The following is a 20,135-nucleotide window of genomic DNA, read 5'->3' as shown; positions in this document are numbered from 1 at the left end:
CATCAATTAATTAACATGCATTTTATAGAGCATGGCCTTGATGCATTACACATTTTAGGCTTAGAAGCAAATAGCAAATGGTCAACGCCATAAAGAAAAAGACGTGAAAGACATTGGATTCTAAATCTTAGAACAAAGTCCCCGAACGATTAAAATGAAAAATGAACAGAATTTTCAAACATGAATACGTATTCCCTTTGATAACAACACTTACTCAGTCTTTCATCATACCCTGACCACACACCCTGACCCCCGAGTCTAGACCTTAACCTTAAACCCTGACCTGGGACCCTGTCCTTGATCCCCACCCTAATACCTTGGGCCTTGAGCTTTGTACCTTGGACCTTTGGCCCCACCCTTATCTTAACCCTAACTCTATCCCTAATCTTAGCCCTAACTAGGGTACAGTAAACACAAATCTATCCCTAACCAACCCCCCCCCCCCCCCCCCCCCAAAAAAAAAACAAACCTGATCGCTTGAAGGTGTAGCCCCAGGTCGGGGACAGGGAACAAAAACAAGATAAATTTTGATCTTTTCTTAACACCAGAATATATGTTCATATGTATGTTATATGACATAACCTAACCCTAATACAACAACAACTAATTCTCCAGTGCAAAAAGCTGGTATAAAATAAACTGTAAAGAGAATTCCAAATCCAAAATAATAAAAAAAATTACATTTTCAATTCAAAAATGGTCCTACCACCTCAGGAGACAAACACAAACACCATGACGTCTCCTATGACCCAACACAGTAGTTCAGAATTTGAGGATTTCAACACAATTCCTCAATATAAGACCTCAAAAAACATAATTCCTAAGAATTCATCAACATCATTGAAAATAGCGAACAAAACACCAAAACATTTAATACTGGCTTAATTCTTCAAATTCAATTCCTGGTCACAGACACATGGTTTCACCACCTTCAGGTACACCAACCCGTCCCACAGATATGAACCGACTAGCAGCCCCGATCCAGGCACAAACATGGTTCCACACAGCTGAGAACCCAATGAAAATAAAAACAGTCCTGTACAAACACCCAAAGTGGACGTATCTTCTACCACACAGAACAAAACCACATTGATGGTGACACAACACCCCCATACATACTACAACAATTAAAAATGGTTATTGCTTCCAAAGAAATCCACACTGGCCATAGGGGACTCCAATCTCTCCAAAATTAATAGTTGTCCAGTCCCCAACATCCAATTCGACTGTTTCCCTAGAGCCAAATTTATCCATATTACATCCATTTTAAATAAACTGAAACATTATCCCAAAATACACAGGATAATATATTCAATTGGTATTTTTAACCGGACACAGGGAGCTACGACTGCGATTAAACAATCCAAATACGATTCAAAGTAGCAAAACAGAAATTCCCAAAAACAAAAATCTTCATCACTGAACTAAATTACAGCCAGAGTCTCCCCAAAACACAAATGGAGACAATTGTCGCCCAAATTAATTCATCAGGAGTAAAATGTTCATCCCAAATATACCAAATGAGCTTTTCAGAGTGTCACATAACAACATACATTGGACAAGTGACACTGCCATTGCAATCCTAAACAATTGGATAAAATAACATACAACCCGAAAACAAACAATTAAATTATTTTTCACCCTAACCTGACCCAGGGACCAGCCCTCAGTCCCCTGATGGTTTCAGTGGTTCCAACCCTATCCCAAACCTCAATGACTCCTACCTTTATCCTAATTTAGTTTAACCCCTTACTTAATATATGTCTACAGTTTAGTTGTCTTAATGCTAAATTTTTTTTTCAAATTTTAATTTTTTAATTTGAATTTTGAACCTTTTACTTTCCATGGGATATGCAGTTTTTCAGGGTGGCAGTATAGCACAAAAGTATACGAGTTTTTACAGTAACCATTGGCAAAGACAGTTGTTTTATTCTGCAACCCTAAATAGGGAACAGTAAATAGAAATCATCCCCATCCAAAGAAAACCTAGCTGCTTGACGTAGTAGCCACAGGTAAAATACAGGGAACAAAAATATATAAAATATAAAAATACAAATATTTACCTCATCACAACACTAGAATGCGTATACATATGTATGTATAAATATATTATTGTTGAGGTAAAAATTATACATGGAGAAGTTAAAGTTAAGGGTCTCTGTTTTAATTATGCTTGCAATAATGTGATTGGGATGCTGCAAAGATCTGGTGCAGCTTGCAATAATGTGATTGGGATGCTGCAAAGATCTGGTGCAGCTTGCAATAATGTGATTGGGATGCTGCAAAGATCTGGTGCAGCTTGCAATAATGTGATTGGGATGCTGCAAAGATCTGGTGCAGCTTGCAATAATGTGATTGGGATGCTGCAAAGATCTGGTGCAGCTTGCAATAATGTGATTGGGATGCTGCAAAGATCTGGTGCAGCTTGCAATAATGTGATTGGGATGCTGCAAAGATCTAGTACAGCTTGCAATAATGTGATTGGGATGCTGCAAAGATCTGGTGCAGCTTGCAATAATGTGATTGATAGATTCTGCAAAGATCTGGTGCAGCTTGCAATAATGTGATTGGGATGCTGCAAAGATCTGGTGCAGCTTGCAATAATGTGATTGGGATGCTGCAAAGATCTGGTGCAGCTTGCAATAATGTGATTGGGATGCTGCAAAGATCTGGTGCAGCTTTCAATAATGTGATTGGGATGCTGCAAAGATCTGGTGCAGCTTGCAATAATGTGATTGGGATGCTGCAAAGATCTGGTGCAGCTTGCAATAATGTGATTGGGATGCTGCAAAGATCTGGTGCAGCTTGCAATAATGTGATTGGGATGCTGCAAAATTCTGATACAAAAGTGCAACAAACTAACCGTTTACTGTTGAGACACCTGCTGTTCTTGTAACTGAAAACAAGGAGTTGTGGCCATCAGTTATCGAATGTTTTCAGAGGAATGTGATTGGAAGCTAATTGTTGCCAGGGGGACCTAATTGGTCATGTATGTAACCCCATCAAGCTAAATTGAGACGGTGAGTGTGAGCACTGCGGAGTGCAGGCTCGTCTCCCAAAAGCTTTTGTCAATAAATGGACTTGACTCAACTCTTTGGTGTGGACAGGTTATTAACCACTTCAATATATATATTACATGTTATTTCTGGAAAGGAATGGGAGTTCTTACTGACAATATAGTAGGAGAGTTAACAAAAGTTAGTTTTTGGGAAATACATTGATAATTTTTTATATCCTTAACTGGCATTTACATTTCATTTTTAAACATATTTGATAAATCAAAACAGATCATTACTAATGTCCACTATTTTAAAATGGATATTTTCATTTTAATATTCCTAATTTCAATTTATAATTTTTAAAGGAATCTTGACGTTTGCTGACATCACAAACTGAGTTCTGACTGGAAGTTTCCACAGAAATGCTGCACTCACCTTTTTTGCTGTGTCCCCTAAGTTCTGAGTTAATTTTTCAGAACAAGCCACCTATTTTCTTAATTTTATTTCTCCTATTTTTATATTCAATAAGTTGTTTTTAAAGCCCAAATAACATTTTCGTCTCTTCCAAGTTCAAATTGAAAGTTTTATACTCCATATTATTTTAGAAAAAGTTTTATAGTTCTTCCATTCCCCTTTTAGAATGATAAATAGACTTCAAGCACTTAAAGTCTAGGATTAGTTTGATTAAGCTAAATCAGAGATTTTCTGTCTCAAATAAGAGGAGGCCAAAAACTACACACTTCAATAAAAACGTTTTTTTTTAAATCTCCCAGCAAAATGAAAATCAAACACATTCAAACTCACCACCATACAAGAAAAAATTTAAATAAAAGTTTAACCTTTGTCCCAGTACAAAAGCCAGATAATGCACAGATCCAAATAGACCTTGAAAAATTTTACAGAAGAATTAAAATTCTGAGCTACTTTGAATACTCAACATCAGATGATAAACAACCATTCCTACCCCAATCGGATTGGAACCCACCGGAACAGAAAATAGACCCGAAAATACAACATTTCTTCCAAAAAATTGAATTAGACATAACTGAGATCAAACAAGTAAGAGATAAACAAAACCTAACAAGAACAGAGAGACAAGCAATCACGCAGCTAAAATCAAACTCACGTTTCATTATAAAACCAGCAAAGGGAATAATATTGTTATTATGGATTGGCAACAATACCTTTTTGAAGCTTATCGGCTACTCAACAATACTGAATATTATACTGAATTACCAGCACCAATATACCACCAACATACAAGCAGATCACAGACTTGTTAGTACAATTATACAATTTACACTATATTACTGTGAAACAAATGGACTATTTTAAACAATTTCAACCTTTACCACGAATATTTTACCTCCTCCCAAAAATACATAAAAATCCGGAAACATGGACTGTACCACATAAAATTCCCCCAGGTAGACCCAGAGTTTCAGACTGTGGGAGTGAGTCCTATAGGATCCCGGAATACATTGACTCATTTTTAAACCACTTAGCCCAAAAACATCTGAGTTACATTAAAGGTACATGTCATTTCATTGAAATTGTTAGATCCCTGACTATCACTCCAAACACAATGCTATTCACCATGGATGTCGACAGTCTTCACACCAACATTGAGACCGATAGGTGAATTGAAGCGGTGAAAATTTTTTTTTTAAATATTCGCAGCCTAATAATCCTTATTCAACTATTACACCTAGGGCTGACTAGAAATTACTTTCAATTTAATAATGAACATTATCTACAGATTAAGGGTACAGCAATGGGCAAAATATTTGCACTGGCCTATGCCAATATCTTCATGGCCGAATAGGAAGAAATTGTCTTCAAAAAGTGCCCCAAGACGCCATTCTGCTACTACAGATATCTAGATGATATATGGGGTATTTGGACACACACACAATTGGAATTTGAACAATTTGTACATATCCGTAACAATCATCACCCATCTATTAAAATTAAAGTCATTACACACAAACACACAATAGATTTATTGGACACCACTGTCTATAAAGTCAGAAAGGTAAATGGCGAATACAAATTAGCTGCTAAAGCTTTCTTTAATCCTACAGACACTCGTGTACTTTTACACACCAACAGCCATCACCCAAAACACATTTTTTGGGGCCTCATTAAATCGCAATTGACAAGGTTCCACTGCATTTGCTCAGAAAACTCAGATTTTGAGACTGCAGTACATAATTTATTTACAGCTTTACAGCATAGAGGATACACAAAAAGATTTCTCAGATATATTAAATCAAACGTGTAAATGAAAATGGAAAAGAAGATGTAGTTTGGAACAAAATAAACTGAATAAAAGCATACAAAAATATAGAGTAAAATAAACTTATAAAAAATAGATAAAGAAACAGACAAGAGTGAGTATCAGAGCGCTTTTAAAAAAAAAAGCTTGAAGCTAGCAAGCACAGAAGAGGTCAAACGTTTGAGAAAAACAACAGGCATAAGAAAGGATCATTAAGAAAACCATGAGTGTTTGAGACAGACAGGATATCGCTGTTGGTTGTTTTGGGACGAGTAACGATTTCTGAAAAAAATAGCAGCGTTGAGAATAAAGGGAGCCAGTGGCGAAGGAGACATGGCAAGTTTAAGGTGCTACAAGATTCTGAGGCCAGCACGTACGGGAACAGATGTGTTAGAAAGCTGCTAGTATTTTAAGTGGACAGGATATAGCTGTAAATTAGTTTCTGAGAAAGAGGGAACAAATGGGGTTTTGCAAATGTGGCAATCTTGAACAGGGCGGGTATATTTTGGGAAAAAGGAGACGAATGGTTTCAAAATGTATCACAGCCTCCATCCAGGTGCAGGACAGCGAGGTTTTATTGAAATGTGACATATCTATAAGGGAAATTATGAGACAATGCTTTGTGGTTGAAATGTGCTGGAGAGGCAAATTTAAGAGTATAAAGCCTCGAATCACCAGTGGCAAAATCAGAACTCAGAGAAGTGACAACCTTAGAGCATTCGGTTCGAGTTTATTCTCAGATCCGATTCGAGTCAGCTCTTCGGTCCGTGGGGAACAGAAGAAGTTGGAAGACCAAAGAATAAGAACAGCCACCAGCTATCAGGACAGAAGAAGAATCGTTAAAGAGAGCTCTTGGAGTCTGATCAGCTAAAAGAGATCTTTAAATACAAAGATTGTTAGGATTTTGTAAAGGCAAATAAAAACAGTTTTATTTTAACTCTGAACCTGAAACAGTGGTTTATTTCAAACCTAAACCTGAAACAGGGGTTTATTTTAAATCTAAACCTGAAATAGCTTTTTACCCAAAAGACTCACCTAGACATTCTCAACAGCTCCACACCCTTAAGGGACATTGAGTGGTAAGTGAGTTAAAATTCTTCCTTGTAGATTTGGCATCCTATAATAACTTGAAAAAGAGTTTGAAATAGATTAGTTCCCACCTGGTATCAGCAAGGGAGTCTAAGAGATAAAAGACCTTAGAGTGGCCAACTAGTTAAGAAGTTATAGGATATAGTAATTCAGAAAGGATTAATATCTTTATTCTTAGCAAAAGTTGAGCACAAGAATACAGGTCCCAGCACCGAACCCCGATGCACATCACTAGTCACCAGCTGCCATCCTGAAGAAGACCCCTTTATCCCCACTCTCTGCCTTCTGCCAGTCAGCCAATCCTCGATCCATGCCAGCATCTTACACTTAACAGCATGGGCTCTTAATTTATCTAAGTCTCCTATGCGGCACCTTGTCAAAGGCCTTCTGGAAACCAAATAGATCACATCCACTGGCTCTCCTTTGTCTAACTTCCCTTATACCTCCTGAAAGAATTCTAACAGATTTGCCAGGCATGACCTCCCCTTGACCAAGCCGCGCTGACTCAGTTTTATTTTGCCATGCACTTTCAAGAACTCCGTAATCTTATCCTTAATAATGGACTCTAAACTCTTATCAACAACCAAAGTCAGACTAATCGGTCTATAATTTCCCATCTTCTACCTCCTTCCCTTCTTAAACTGGAGTGTTACATTAGTCACTTCCCTGTTCTCTGGGGGCCCCTTGACTCCAGTGATCCCTGAAGGATCACCACCAATGGCTCCACAACCTCCGCAGTTATCTCCTTCGGTACCCTGGGGTGTAGTCCATCCGGTCTGGGCGATTTATCCACCTTCAGGCCTTTCAGCTTCCCCAGCACCTTCTCCTTGGTGATGGCCACGACACTAACCTCCACTCCCAGTTTTCTCTTTCCCTCTCCTCTGTTGGATCGCCCTCCTTGCCCCTGGATTTGGAGCATCTTGTGAAGGCACTGCTGGAAGTACTGCTCCAGTGCTTTTGAGATGCCTGCTCCAGGTTTTCCAAGTTTCTAAAGCCTTTAGAAGGTAGAAAGAGTGAGGGATAGCCAACAGCTCATGGAAAGCAATGGCATGCACGGTTTCACCAGCGCTGCCAACACAATTGATGGCCTAAGCAGTCAATGGCCCACCCCACTGAGAGCAAAGTGTGGAGGGGAACTCATCAAGGACAGAGGGTCAATCAAAGCTCACTGGAGGGAACATTCTGAAGAACCCCTCGACCGAGACTCTGACTTTAACGTCCTCAAGTCCATTCCCCAGTATCCTGTCCGGCTCAGTCCCCATGATACATCTGGAGCAGAGTGAAAAAGCCATTCAACAGCTCAAAAACAACACGGCCTCTGGAGCAGAATGAATCCCTGCTGAAATTCTGAAGCATGGCGGGGTTACACTCCTGGCATAGCTACACAATCTCATATTCCTCATCTGGGAAGATTGATGCATGCCGGGGGATCTCAGAGACACTGTGACTATATTGAAGTCAGACAAGTCAGATTGAGGTAATTACACAAGGGGACTTCCTGCTGTCTGACACAGAGACGATCATTGCCAGGATCCTCCTCAATGATCTCCCCTTAGTGGCAAAGAGTCACAGTCAGGTTTTCTCCCTTCGCGAGGCATCAAAGACATTCTACACTACGTGCCAAACTCAAACAAAATGCAAGGAACAGCACCAATCACAGTCTTTTCTTTTTTTTAAATAAATTGTGAGTACCCAATTATTCTTTTTTCCAATTAAGGGGCAATGTAGTGTGGCCAATCCACCTAACCTGCACATCTTTGGGTTGTGGGGGTGAAACGCATGCAGACATGGTGAGAATGTGCAAACTCCATACGGACAGTAACTCAGGGCCAGGATTCGAATCCGGGTCCTCAGCGCCACAGTCCCAGTGCTAACCACTGCATCACATGCCGCCCCTCACAGGTCTTTTCTGACTTAACAAAAACACTTCACACTGTCAGTGATCTTATATTCAGCATGTTTCTCAGATTTGGCTGTCCTCAGAACTTGGCCACCATCCTCCACCTACACCCGATGACACACAAGCCATGAACCTCATCAATGGAAACACCCCAGACACTATCTCAGTGAAGACTGGGACCAGACAAGGCTGTGTCACTGCAGCAACCCTCTTCCCTGTCACGGTAGCACAGTGGTTAGCTCTGTTGCTTCACAGCACCAGGGACCTGGGTTCGATTCCCACTTGGGTCACTGTCTGTGCGGAGTCTGTACATTCTCCCCGGGTCTGTGTGGGGCTGCCACAAGTCCCTAAAGATGTGAGGTGAATTGTTAGGTGAATTGGACATTCTGGAGTGTGGCAACTCAGGAATTTTCACAGTAACTTTATTGCATTGCAACATAGAAGATATATAGAAGATAGCAGCAGGAGGAGGCCTTTTGGCCCTTGGAGCCTGCAAGGCTACTTAATGTTAGCCTACTTGTGACACTGTCTCACCTCCAGCAAATTACCCACGGGTGTGGAGATAATCGACAGGACAGGAAACCGACACCACCTTCAAAACAAAACCAGATTCAGTTCAACCTCAGACATCAAGCTCCAGTCTGTTAAATCCATCCATCTCCCTTGATTCTATAATCTCATTTTCCTCATCTGGGAAGAAGGATGCATGCCGGGGATCGCAGAGACACTGTGACTATATTCAAGAAGAGACAAGTCAGATTGTGGTAATTACACAGGCGACTCCCTGCTGTCTGCCACAGAGATCACTGCCAGGATCCTCCTCAATGATCTTCTCTTAGTGGCCAAAGAGCTCCTTCCAGAGTCACATTTAGGTTTTCTCCCACCATGGGCAGCAGGGTAGCATGGTGGTTAGCATAAATGCTTCACAGCTCCAGGGTCCCAGGTTCGATTCCCGGCTGGGTCACTGTCTGTGTGGAGTCTGCACGTCCTCCCCCTGTGTGCGTGGGTTTCCTCCGGGTGCTCCGGTTTCCTCCCACAGTCCAAAGATGTGCGGGTTAGGTGGATTGGCCGTGATAAATTGCCCGTAGTGTCCTAATAAAAGTAAGGTTAAGGGGGGGGGGGTTGTTGGGTTACGGGTATAGGGTGGATACGTGGGTTTGAGTAGGGTGATCATGGCTCGGCACAACATTGAGGGCCGAAGGGCCTGTTCTGTGCTGTACTGTTCTATGTTCTATGAGACACCAAAGACATGATCTACACTACGTGACAAACCAAAGCAAAATACAAGGAACATCACGAATCACAGGTCTTTTCTGACCTCACAAAAACACTTCACTGTCAAACTGATGTTTAATTCAGTATGTTCTTCAAATTTGGCCGTCCTCAGAACTTGGCCACCATCCTCCGCCTGCACCACAATGACACACAAGCCATGTTCCTCATCAATGGAAACACCCAGGTGCTATCTCAGTGAAGACTGGGATTAGCCACGCCTGTGTCACTATACCAGCCCTCTTCCCCTTCATGGTAGCACAGTGGTTAGCACTGTTGCTTCACAGCAACAGGTGCCGGAGTGTGGCAACTAGGGGATTTTCACAGTAACTTCATTGTAATGATACATAGAAGATACATAGAGGATAGCAGCAGGAAGAGGCCTATTGGCCCTTCAAGCCTGCAAGGCTACTTAATGTATGCCTACTTGTGACACTAATAAAGATTATTATCTTACCTCCAGCAAATTACCCACAGGTGTGGAGATATTCGACAGAACAGGAAACCGACACCACCTTCAAAACAAAACCAGAATCAGTTCAACCTCAGACATTAAACTCCAGTTTGCAGATGTCTGATCTGCTTGTTCAATTCATCCATCTCCCTTGATTCCATAACCATTAATACTCTCGTCTCACAAACTTCTATCAAACTCAGTTTTTATAGTTTCTAATGACAGAAATGAACAGAATTACAGATTTCACTATATTTTCTTAAAAGTGATTTCTGACATTGCTCCTTAACAGCCCAGTCTCAGTTAGACAAATAAATATCACTGATTTGGTCATTTAAATGGTGACAATTATTTTACTCTGAACTGGTAATGCAACACAATTTCAAAACCATAATAATAATTTGAGTAAAGTGAAGTGAAAACAGAAAGTTGTGGAAATGTGAAGTGAAAACAGAAAGTTGTGGAAATCCTCAGCAGGTTTGGCAGCTTCTGTGAAGAGAGAGAAAGAGAGTTAACATTTCCAATGCAATCTGATTCTTCTTCAGAACTGAGAGTTTGCAGCACTGTGATTCCATTTGACAGACATACTGAATGTGAACTTTGTGGTTCTTACAGATATCTGACTGTAATTCTGATTTCAGACCTTCCTCTGAACACTTTGCAACCTCAGCTCCAGTTCATTGTCCTTCACTAAAGACCCGGATAGAAAATCCCGCCACAAGATGGCGACGGCCGCCAGGTGACCCAAAAACCCGTCAGGGGGAAGCCCCGCCCACCCCCTCTAACTATACAAACATGGCCGCCCCAACGCTCCGCGCCAGGAACAAAAGACCCGACCTCCATTCCCAAGATGGCGTTGGTCGCCGGGTGACCCGGGAGCGGTTACCGGAGCGGAAACCCCGCCTACTTTCTCTTCCCATACCAAAATGGCCGTTCCATCACTCTGCTCCACAAAAGACAAGAGTTCCATTCCCAAGATGGTGGCGGTCACCGGTTGCCCCGGGGCCTGTCACCCGGCAGGAAGATCCGCCCACTCTGTCATCCCTAACCAAGATGGCCGCCGCACCGCTCCGCTGCAAGGACAAAAGACGCGTCTTCCTTTCCCAAGAGGGCGTCCGGTTGCCGTAGAAAATCAACACCCGAACTACCGTCTTTCTATTGGTCGGCACTTGCCGTCAATCACTCCCCAGCCATTGTGAGCTGGAGCATGCGCAGTGCAGGTATGAAGCTGGACTCAGGCGGGTGAGTGGAGGCCCCAAACCCCCCAATAAGACCCATTGGTTTTATTGTCAGTCTGCAGACACGAGCTGGAGAACTGAACCCAGGCAGAGGAGAGGGAGGGAGAAAACTGGGAGTGGAGGAAAGAAATGGTGCAGATGGTGAGATGGGTTTGGATTTCAGCCCAGGGAGGAGGGAGAGTGTGTGGGACGGGGATTTACAGCTTTGGGGGAACAAGAGAGGGAAAAATGTTCCAGAGAAACTAGAATTGTCTGTTCAGAATTTCTATCCTGGACTGATGGTGATGGCTTTTATAAACTCCTTTTACAGGATATTGGAAGCGGAAGATTGGCTGACAGAAAACTCAAACGAAATATCGAGATCTGACAGAGTCACTCAATTGTTTCGAACCTGAATATCACAGTCTTTGAATGTGGAAGGAGTAATGTTTGTCTGTTCAGTTTGTGGGAAAAGATTTTAAACATCAGTGTGATTGGAAAAGCACAGAGACGCACATACACAGTAAGTGTTCCATGAACTGACTGTGGAAAGAGCTTTAACCAGTTACATAGACACAAAACCATCACACCATTCACAGTGGGGAGAAACCGTCCATGTGTTGTGTGTCTGGTCAAGAGTTCAACTTGTCATTCAACCTGGAGAGACACAAGGACACCGGCACCATGGAGAAACCGTGGAAATGTGGGGACTGTTGGAAGCGATTCAGTTACCCTTCTGAACTGGAAATGCATCGACGCAGTCACACTGGGGAGAGGCCGTTCACCTGCTCCACCTGTGGGAAGGGATTCACTCAGTCATCCAGCCTGCTGACACACCAGTATGTTCACACAGAACAGACACCATTCAAATGTTCTGAATGTGAGAAGAGATTTAAAAGCAAAAAGTATCTGTTGAGACACCAACATATTCACAGTGAGGAGAAGCCATTCACCTGCTCCTTGTGTGGAAAGGTATTCACTGCTACATCAAACCTGCAGAAACACCAGCGAGTTCACACTGATAAAAGACCTTTTAAATGTCCAGACTGTGGGAAGTGCTTTAAAACTTCCGGGGAAGTGACCTGTCATCAACGTGTTCACACTGACGAGAGACCATTCAGGTGCTCTCACTGCGGGACTGGCTTCAGGCGATCATCTGAACTTACTGTACATCAGCGAATTCACACTGGGGAGAGACCATTCACCTGCTCGGTGTGTGGGAAGGGATTCACTCAGTCATACAACCTGCTGAAACACCAACAAATTCACTCTGATATGAAACCTTTTAAATGTGTTGACTGTGAGCACAGCTTTAAAAGCAGCAATGGGCTGATGATACACCAGCGAGTTCACACTGGAGAGAGATTGTTCACCTGCCCCAAGTGTGGGAATGGATTCACTGACTTACAGCTTATGCTGAAACACCAGCGACTTGATGAGTGTCTGCAGGGATTGGATTCGGCAGTTTTTGCTGCTGTCAATCAGATCCAGGACTGAAATGTGTGGGTTAATACTGAGGTGTGTAAGAAACGTGCCTCAGTCGCTCTCTTCCATGGTCAGAGCTCCGAGATATAGGCAGAAGGCTCCTTTACAACTGTTTTTAGAGGCAACAAGATTAATGATGAATGCTGGAAACTTAAGATTTTAGTCCAGGATCCAGAGTTCACCCAAAAAGGGGGTCCAAGTCAGTGGTGATTTTAAAGCAGTTTATGAAAAAACAACAGTTTAGATTTGGTACATCAGCTAAATCAGCAGAAAATAGATGTGACCCACAACATGTGAGAATGGATTACTGATCCTGGATCAGCAGGATGCTGATCTCCGGGGCTGGAGGTGGCCGTCTCCTCGGAATGGTTTACTGATCCTGGATCAGACACTCGGACAGATGGAGCTGATCTCCGGGGCTGGAGGTGACAGTCTCCTCGGAATTGTTACTGATCCCGGATCAGACACTCGGACAGATGGAGCTGATCTCCGGGGCTGGAGTCTCTTGTGTTCTCCTTCCTCTGGGTCCAGTCAGAGTGTTTGGCTTTAGTCTGAATCCAGCACCGATCACTTTGAAAATCTTTCCTGTCCAAAGTGATTCACCTGTCGAACCTTTTTAGCCTTTACTCAGACAGTTGGTTTATATTTGGGTCATCAGATCCAACCTTCTCCAGTTTAGAAATCTGGTTTCCGGGTTTGTGACAGAGAGAACAGGCCAGTCCTGTGTGTGTCACCCAGCAAGCTGCTGTGGAAGCTTTGTTACTGAGAGCTAGAGAGAGCTAATTCTGTTCATATTCAATGAATTACTGACATTTATGAACATTAGATTGTGATTTACAAAATGTGCTGTCCAATCAGAGATTGGTGTAAAGCTGTGATCTGTTCCTGACTGAAGGTGAAGTTTCCAGCTGAGAATCTTCGGTCTGAAGTTTCCGAGTGTTTTTGTGACATTCCTGAGTTTTCCAATGTGAGGCAGTGACAACAACAACTGGCATTTACCCATCAACAGGTTAAAATGTCGGAGACCCTTCACAGAGGGACAGAAGCTGTGTGGAAAAGGTAAGGAGACAGGTTTAGTGAGGGGTTTCCAGCCCTCAGGACCTCGGGAGGTGAAGGTGCCTCTGCCAATGGTGGAGTGAAGCAAGTCGGGGGAGCTGAAGGGGGTCAGAGTCGTCTCTTTGATTGTTTTATGGGATGTGGACGTCACTGGAAAGGCCGGGATTTGTTACCCATCCCTAATTGCCCTTCAACTGAGTGGCCAGCTTGGTGCAAGAGTTAACCACATTGCTGTGGGTCTGAGTCACATGTAGGCCAGACCAGGTAAGGACGGCAGATTTCCCTCCCTGAAGGACATTCGTGAACCAGATGGGTTTTTCCAACAATCTATAGTAGTTGTCACGGCCGCTGAGACTAACTTTAGAATTCCTGGTTTATTAATTGGATTTGGGATTTGACCCCGTGTCTTCAGATCATTAGCCTGGATCTCTGGATCACGAATCCAGTGACATTACCACAATGCCACCTTCTACCCTAATTGGAGGAGTGAGGGAGCTTGGAGGGTTTAGGGCTGCAGGAGGTTCCAGAGACTGTCTGTCATGGAGAGAGTGGCTGCCTCCATGGAGCTTCAAGCACGGCTCTGAAATGGGTCGGTGCCGGTCATGAACACGGCCGTGCCGGAGATGTCTGCTGCCATGAACAGGATGACAGAAACTGTCAACACGTCACTGATCTCCCCCAAGCTGGTCAGCAGCAGAGTGCGAGGAATGATGTGACTCTGGTCCAGGAGAGGGATGGTGGGGGAAGGAGAAATGGATCTGGGAACTCCACTCAAAGAGCTCCCACCTTAGACCCATTCCCCCCCAAACCCACAGGCAGTATCCAACACGCCGTCCCATCTCCAGCTGAATCTGCCCCGTACAGGTACAGATGGGTCAGTCTGTCCCAGGACCCTCCGGGGCTCTGAAACCCAGAGGGTGGAGACCACAAGCCTCTGGGCAGTGAGAGCAGGAATGTGAGCAGCCTGTCTCTACCTCTGCTGAAACCACACAGCATCCACCAAGTAGAAGCAACAGGAAGGGTCTGGGCTCCAAATTGTAATTCACCAAGTGTCTGAAATAGGGGTTTGACAAGATATGAAGTTTCTTTATTTAACAATGATGCACAAACTGTATTGACTGGAACCACTTCCAGCTCTTGTCCGTTCTTACATCCCGTGGGCCAGCTCAGCCTTTCACTGAGTTCATGCTGAATGTGAATCCAGGCTGGGGGCCATTGGGTGGCTGTGCAATGGGAGGATGAGTGGGTGAAGGAATGTTCAGTGAACAGGGAGGAGGAGGGGGGTTGGTGCTGCTGGTGGGAAGTGTTCATTCTGAAGGAGTCCCACCTGAAACAGAGACCATTCATTTCTCACTTTGAAATGATTGAGCTGCCGTCTTTCCCCATTTCTGTTCAGTTTTTCAATATTTATATATTTAAATCTCGACTGAAACGTATTCTTGTTGTGACACTGAAATCCAGAGGATTTTAAATCTGTTAAAGTCAATCCCCATCGAGTACACAGGAGGACTCAACTGGTCCGACCTTTTTGTGTTATAAATAGACCAAGATCTTACAAGATGTTTATCGGGGAATTGATTTTCTCTCAGACCAGGGATGGTCAAACTGTCCTGAAGTTCAGATTTGGGCCTTGAGCCTGGGCTATGGGGCTGATGTACACGGAGCACCATTCCCGGATGTCCTTCATCCCTGATTTTAGTCACATCCCAATTGGGGACTGTTAGCTGCCTGGACCCTAATCTCTGGAATTTCATCCCTAAACCTCCCCACTTCATTTTCCACCCTTAAAACTCTCTTTATAACCAAACTCTTTCACCAAGACTTTGGTCATCTGACCCAATATGTCCTCGTGTCCCTGTGAAACTGCTTGAGACATTTTATTATGTTTAAAAACTCATTATAAATATGCTGTTGTTGTAGCTCATTGAGATCTGATCAGTGACTGAGTGAGTGAGTCTGTATAAATGTAACTCAGATACACACAGCTTGTTAAAACAGTCCTGGGGAGAGGAAGTTCTGAGCTGCCGCTGAATTTCTGTTCTCTTCAAGTGGGAAAAGGTGATTCTTTCCCAATATTGGAAATTACTAATAAAGTTGTTAAAGATGATTTGTTATTGTGAGCTGGGTTATTTGTTAGAATGAGAGTGAAGGAGTGGGATTGATTCACAGCCTAAATCACCAGTTTAAGGACAGGGGGAGAGAGAATCTGGAGAGGAGAAAATGATCAGGAGGAGACTGGAGACTGAATCTGGAACAATGAGCAGAGGGGGAGAGGAGTGTGTAGGACTGAGATTCAGAGATTTGGGGGAATGTTCCACAGAAACTAGAATGGTCTGTTCTGAATTTCTATCCTGCATTTACACTGAAAATCCCGCCCAGGATCTTTCAGAATGACTTATTCCATGTATCTGATTATGAAAGGAGAATGATTGATCTCTCTGTGGGGACAGTTTTGAAATAATTTTGACTGAGAAAACCTGGGACAGAGGTGCTGGTGAGGTGGAGAGAGGTGGTGGTGTGGTGGAGGGAGGTGGTGGTGAGGTGGAGGGAGGTGGTGGTGAGGTGGAGGGAGGGGGTGGTGAGGTGGAGAGAGGTGGTGGTGAGGTGGAGGGAGGGGGTGGTGAGGTGGAGGGAGGTGGGGGTGAGGTGGAGGGAGGTGGTGGTGAGGTGGAGGGAGGTGGGGGTGAGGTGGAGGGAGGTGGTGGTGAGGTGGAGGGAGGTGGGGGTGAGGTGGAGGGAGGTGGTGGTGAGGTGGAGGGAGGTGGTGGTGAGTTGGAGGGAGGTGGTGATGAGGTGGAGGGAGGGCGTGGTGAGGTGGAGCTGGGAGCTGTCAGTGTGAATGTGACAACTGACACTGTGTCCAGATGGTGTTATTGTGGGGAACATGTGGACAAGAAAGAAAAGGAGACAAGTCTGAATCCTTTGGGAACACCAGAGATAACTGTGTGAGTGGGAAGGGAAGACATTACAAGTGATTATCTGACTCCGATGGAGAAGGATGGAACCAGGAGAGAGCAGCCCCACCAGCTGGGTGACAGTGGAGAGGTGACGGAGCAGAATGGTGTGGCCGACATTGTCAAAGGCTGCAGACAGGCTGAGGACAGAGCGGAGCTTTATCTTTGTCACAGTCACATAGGATTTCATTTGTAACTTTGATAAGAGTTGTCCCAGTCCTGTAACAGAGTAGAAACCTGATTGGAGGGATTCAAACATGGAGTTCCAGGAAAGGTGCAAAGGGTTGTGGGAGGTGACAACATGTTCGAGGAGTTTCGAGAGAAAAGGGAGGCTGGAGATGGGGCAGTAGTTTGTAAGGAAGGTGAGGGTTTCGAGGAATAGGTGATGATGGCAGGTTTGAAGGACAGAGGGACAGTACCAGAGAGAGAGAGACATGACAATGTGAGTGAACATGGGGAAGTTGGGTGATCAATTTTGTGAGAATAGGTTCGATGGAGCAGGAGCTGGGTCTCATGGACAAGATGAGCTCTGAGAGGGCATGATGGGAGAGAAACTAGAGAAAGATGTGGGTTCAGGGCTTGGGAAAGGATGAAATTTAGAGACAGTTTGGCCTGGTGGGCGAGTGAAAGGGACGAAAGCAGCAGAGGCAGCAGATCAGATTGTCTCAATATCAGGGATAAAGAAGCTCCATGAATTCCTCACACTTGTTGGAGGTGAGGATGGAGGAGACAGGGGAGGGGGAGAGAACTTCAAAAGCAACTAACTTGCATTAGAGATATTAAAAAGTTTTGACACTGTTTTACACAAAACTGATTTATTTGACTTTTTGCCAGAATATGACCCCATCAGTGGGCTGGAATTTAATAACATCAGCAGAAACGTCCCAATGAACATGGTTCAGTCCCTCATGTGATTAACAGCAAAAACAAATCATTGTAGTTACTTGTGAACTCGCTGGTGATTCTGTAGGTTGGATGAGGTCGTGAATCCCTTCCCACACTCTGAGCAGGTGAACGGCCTCTCCCCGGTGTGAATTCTCTGGTGTACAGTGAGTTGAGATGACCGTTTGAACCCAGTCCCGCAATGAGAGCATCTGAACGGTTTCTCATCAAAGTGGACACGTTGATGGGACATCAGTTCCCAAGAACTTTTGAAGCACTTCCCGCAGTCTGGACATTTGAAAGGTCTCTCCTCAGTGTGAACTCGCTGGTGAGTGAGCAGGTGGGCTGAAATAATGAATCTTTTCCCACACTCAAAGCAGGTGAATGGTCTCTCTCCCGAGTGAATTCGCTGGTGCATCAGTAGGTCAGATGACTGAGTGAATCCCTTCCCACACTCGGAGCAGGTGAACGGCCTCTCCTCTGAGTGAATTCGCTGGTGCTTCAGCAGGTTGGATGAATGACTGAATCCCTTCCCACACACACAGCAGGTGAATGGTCTCTCCCCAGTGTGACTGCGCCGATTAATTTCCAGCAGAGATGGGGAAATGAATCCTTTCCCACAGTCCCCACATTTCCACCGTTTCTCCCCAGTGTGACTGTATTTGTGCCTTGACAGGCCAGATGATTGCCTGAATCTTCGTCCACACATACAACACATGTACGGTTTCTCCTCACTGTGAATGATGCTTTTGTCTTCCATGTTCAAAATCCAATGATATTCGAGTTACAATAAATTGGGCGGGTCTGTGAGATCCTGATGTGATATTTGGTGAGAGGTTTTTGATGGCGATGTCTTCCCTTCGAATACCCTGTGAAATTAATTTAAAACAGGACAGGTTGTAAAATGTAGCTGAATGCACCTGGTACTTTAGAACATAGAACAGTACAGCATAGAACAGGCCCTTTGGCCCTTGATGTTGTGCCGAGCAATGATCACCCTACTCAAACCCACGTATCCACCCTATACCCGTAACCCAACAACCCCCCCAGTTGGGGTTATGCTAACCACCATGCTACCGTGCTGCCCTAATTTTTGGGCCAGGACTAGGAAGAAGTGATCATGAAAGTTACTGGTTATTGTGAAAACTCAACTGGTTCACTAATGTCCTTCGGGAAGGGAACCTGCCACCTGGTCTGGCCCAACACAGGACTCTGGCCTCTACGGGAGGCAAGAGATAGAGGTGGGAGGTGAAGGACAATGATTTTGTATGTCAGCAAGATATATTGAGGGTAGTTAGCAAAGCAAATGGGGTGTTGAGCTTCATAAACAGGAATACTGATCCAAAAACTGGGAAGTTATGCTGAATCTTTCTAAAGCTCTGGTTAGGTGACATCTCGAGTATTGTGTCCAGATTTGGTCACTAGACTTTAGGAAAGATGTGAAGATTCTTGAGAAGTTACAGATTTACAAGAATAGTTGGAGCAAAAGAAGCTGAGGGGAGATTTCATGCAGGTTCTCAAGATTCTGACGGGTTTAGATAAGGCAGACAAAAAAAATCTGGGACAGAGATTTACATTTTTGGGTAAGAGATAGACAGGGATGTGAGGGAGAATATTTTTACACAGTGTGTGATAATGACCCAAACCCTGCTGCCCACGAGGGGGTGGAAATAGACACGATTAATGATTTTGAAGGACATTGGAGAGACACTGGAGGGAAATAAAGCTGCGAGGACACGGGATAGAGCAGGAGAATGGGACTGACTGGATTGCTGTGGAGAGCTGGCACGGACTCAATGGGTGGAATGGCCTCCTCTGTACCAGTCCGACTTTGTGGCTCTCCAAGAAATCCTAGAGTCTCTATAGTGCAGAAAGAGCCCATTCGGTCCATCGAGTCTGTACTGACCCTCTGAAAGATCACCCTACCGAGGCCCACTCCACCTTATCCCCATAATCCTACCTAGCCTTTTGTACACAAAAGGGACAATTTAGCATGGCCAATCCACCTAACCTGCACATTTTTGTGGGAGGTAACCGGAGCACCCGGAGGAAATACATGCAGACTGGGGAGAATGTGCAAAGTCCACACAGTCTTTCCTGTAATTGCACCTTGTCATTTAACTCTGGGCATTCAGATATCACTCAGGTAAATCTGTGCTACACTCCCTCCGAGGCCATTCTATCCTTCCTCAGGTTTGTTGCCCAGAAATGAACACAGTTCTCCAGGTTTGGTCTAACCAGGGTTTGTGAATCTCGGGGCTTTTCCAGTCACACTACGACCTGAAATCTTCCCTCACAGACAGAACAGACAAACCTTTTACCTTCCACACCCAGATGCTGCAGATATTCAGTTTCTAATGAATCGAGTGACTCTGTCAGATCTCAATGTGACGTTTGGTTTGAGTTTCCTGTCTGTCAGTCAATCATCCACTTCCAGTATCCTGTCAATGTACAGAAACCATCACTTGTCAGTTGTTATCGCTTCTCAATATGTCACCGTTAACTTCTACGAACAAATGATTCACAGGAGTATCAGAGCAGATTTATGG

At 44.1% G+C, this 20,135-nt stretch overlaps 1 protein-coding gene and 1 long non-coding RNA gene across 2 annotated transcripts in view; both read right to left on the bottom strand.

The window, feature by feature from the left end:
- The window catches only part of LOC119960983 (zinc finger protein 420-like), a 50,628-nt gene extending 32,195 nt beyond the window's left edge, over window positions 1–18,433 (bottom strand). Inside the window, exon 1 of the mRNA XM_038788538.1 lies at window positions 17,649–18,433. Within this exon, the coding sequence (XP_038644466.1) occupies window positions 17,649–18,346 (698 nt within the window). The 5' untranslated portion in view covers window positions 18,347–18,433. The remainder of the gene's footprint in view (window positions 1–17,648) is intronic.
- Window positions 6,079–10,719, bottom strand: LOC119960987. The gene is made up of 5 exons (XR_005459560.1): window positions 10,606–10,719; window positions 9,996–10,053; window positions 8,801–8,858; window positions 6,313–6,403; window positions 6,079–6,155 (listed from the first exon to the last, which is right to left on the bottom strand). It is a non-coding gene; the product is annotated as an uncharacterized LOC119960987 (long non-coding RNA).
- Window positions 18,434–20,135: the final 1,702 nt, after the last annotated feature.

The sequence above is a fragment of the Scyliorhinus canicula genome, unplaced genomic scaffold, assembly GCF_902713615.1.
Source record: "Scyliorhinus canicula unplaced genomic scaffold, sScyCan1.1, whole genome shotgun sequence".
NCBI lineage: Eukaryota > Metazoa > Chordata > Chondrichthyes > Carcharhiniformes > Scyliorhinidae > Scyliorhinus > Scyliorhinus canicula.
The sequence above is the reverse complement of the archived record's forward strand: the minus strand, read 5'-3'. Positions and strand labels throughout refer to the sequence as shown.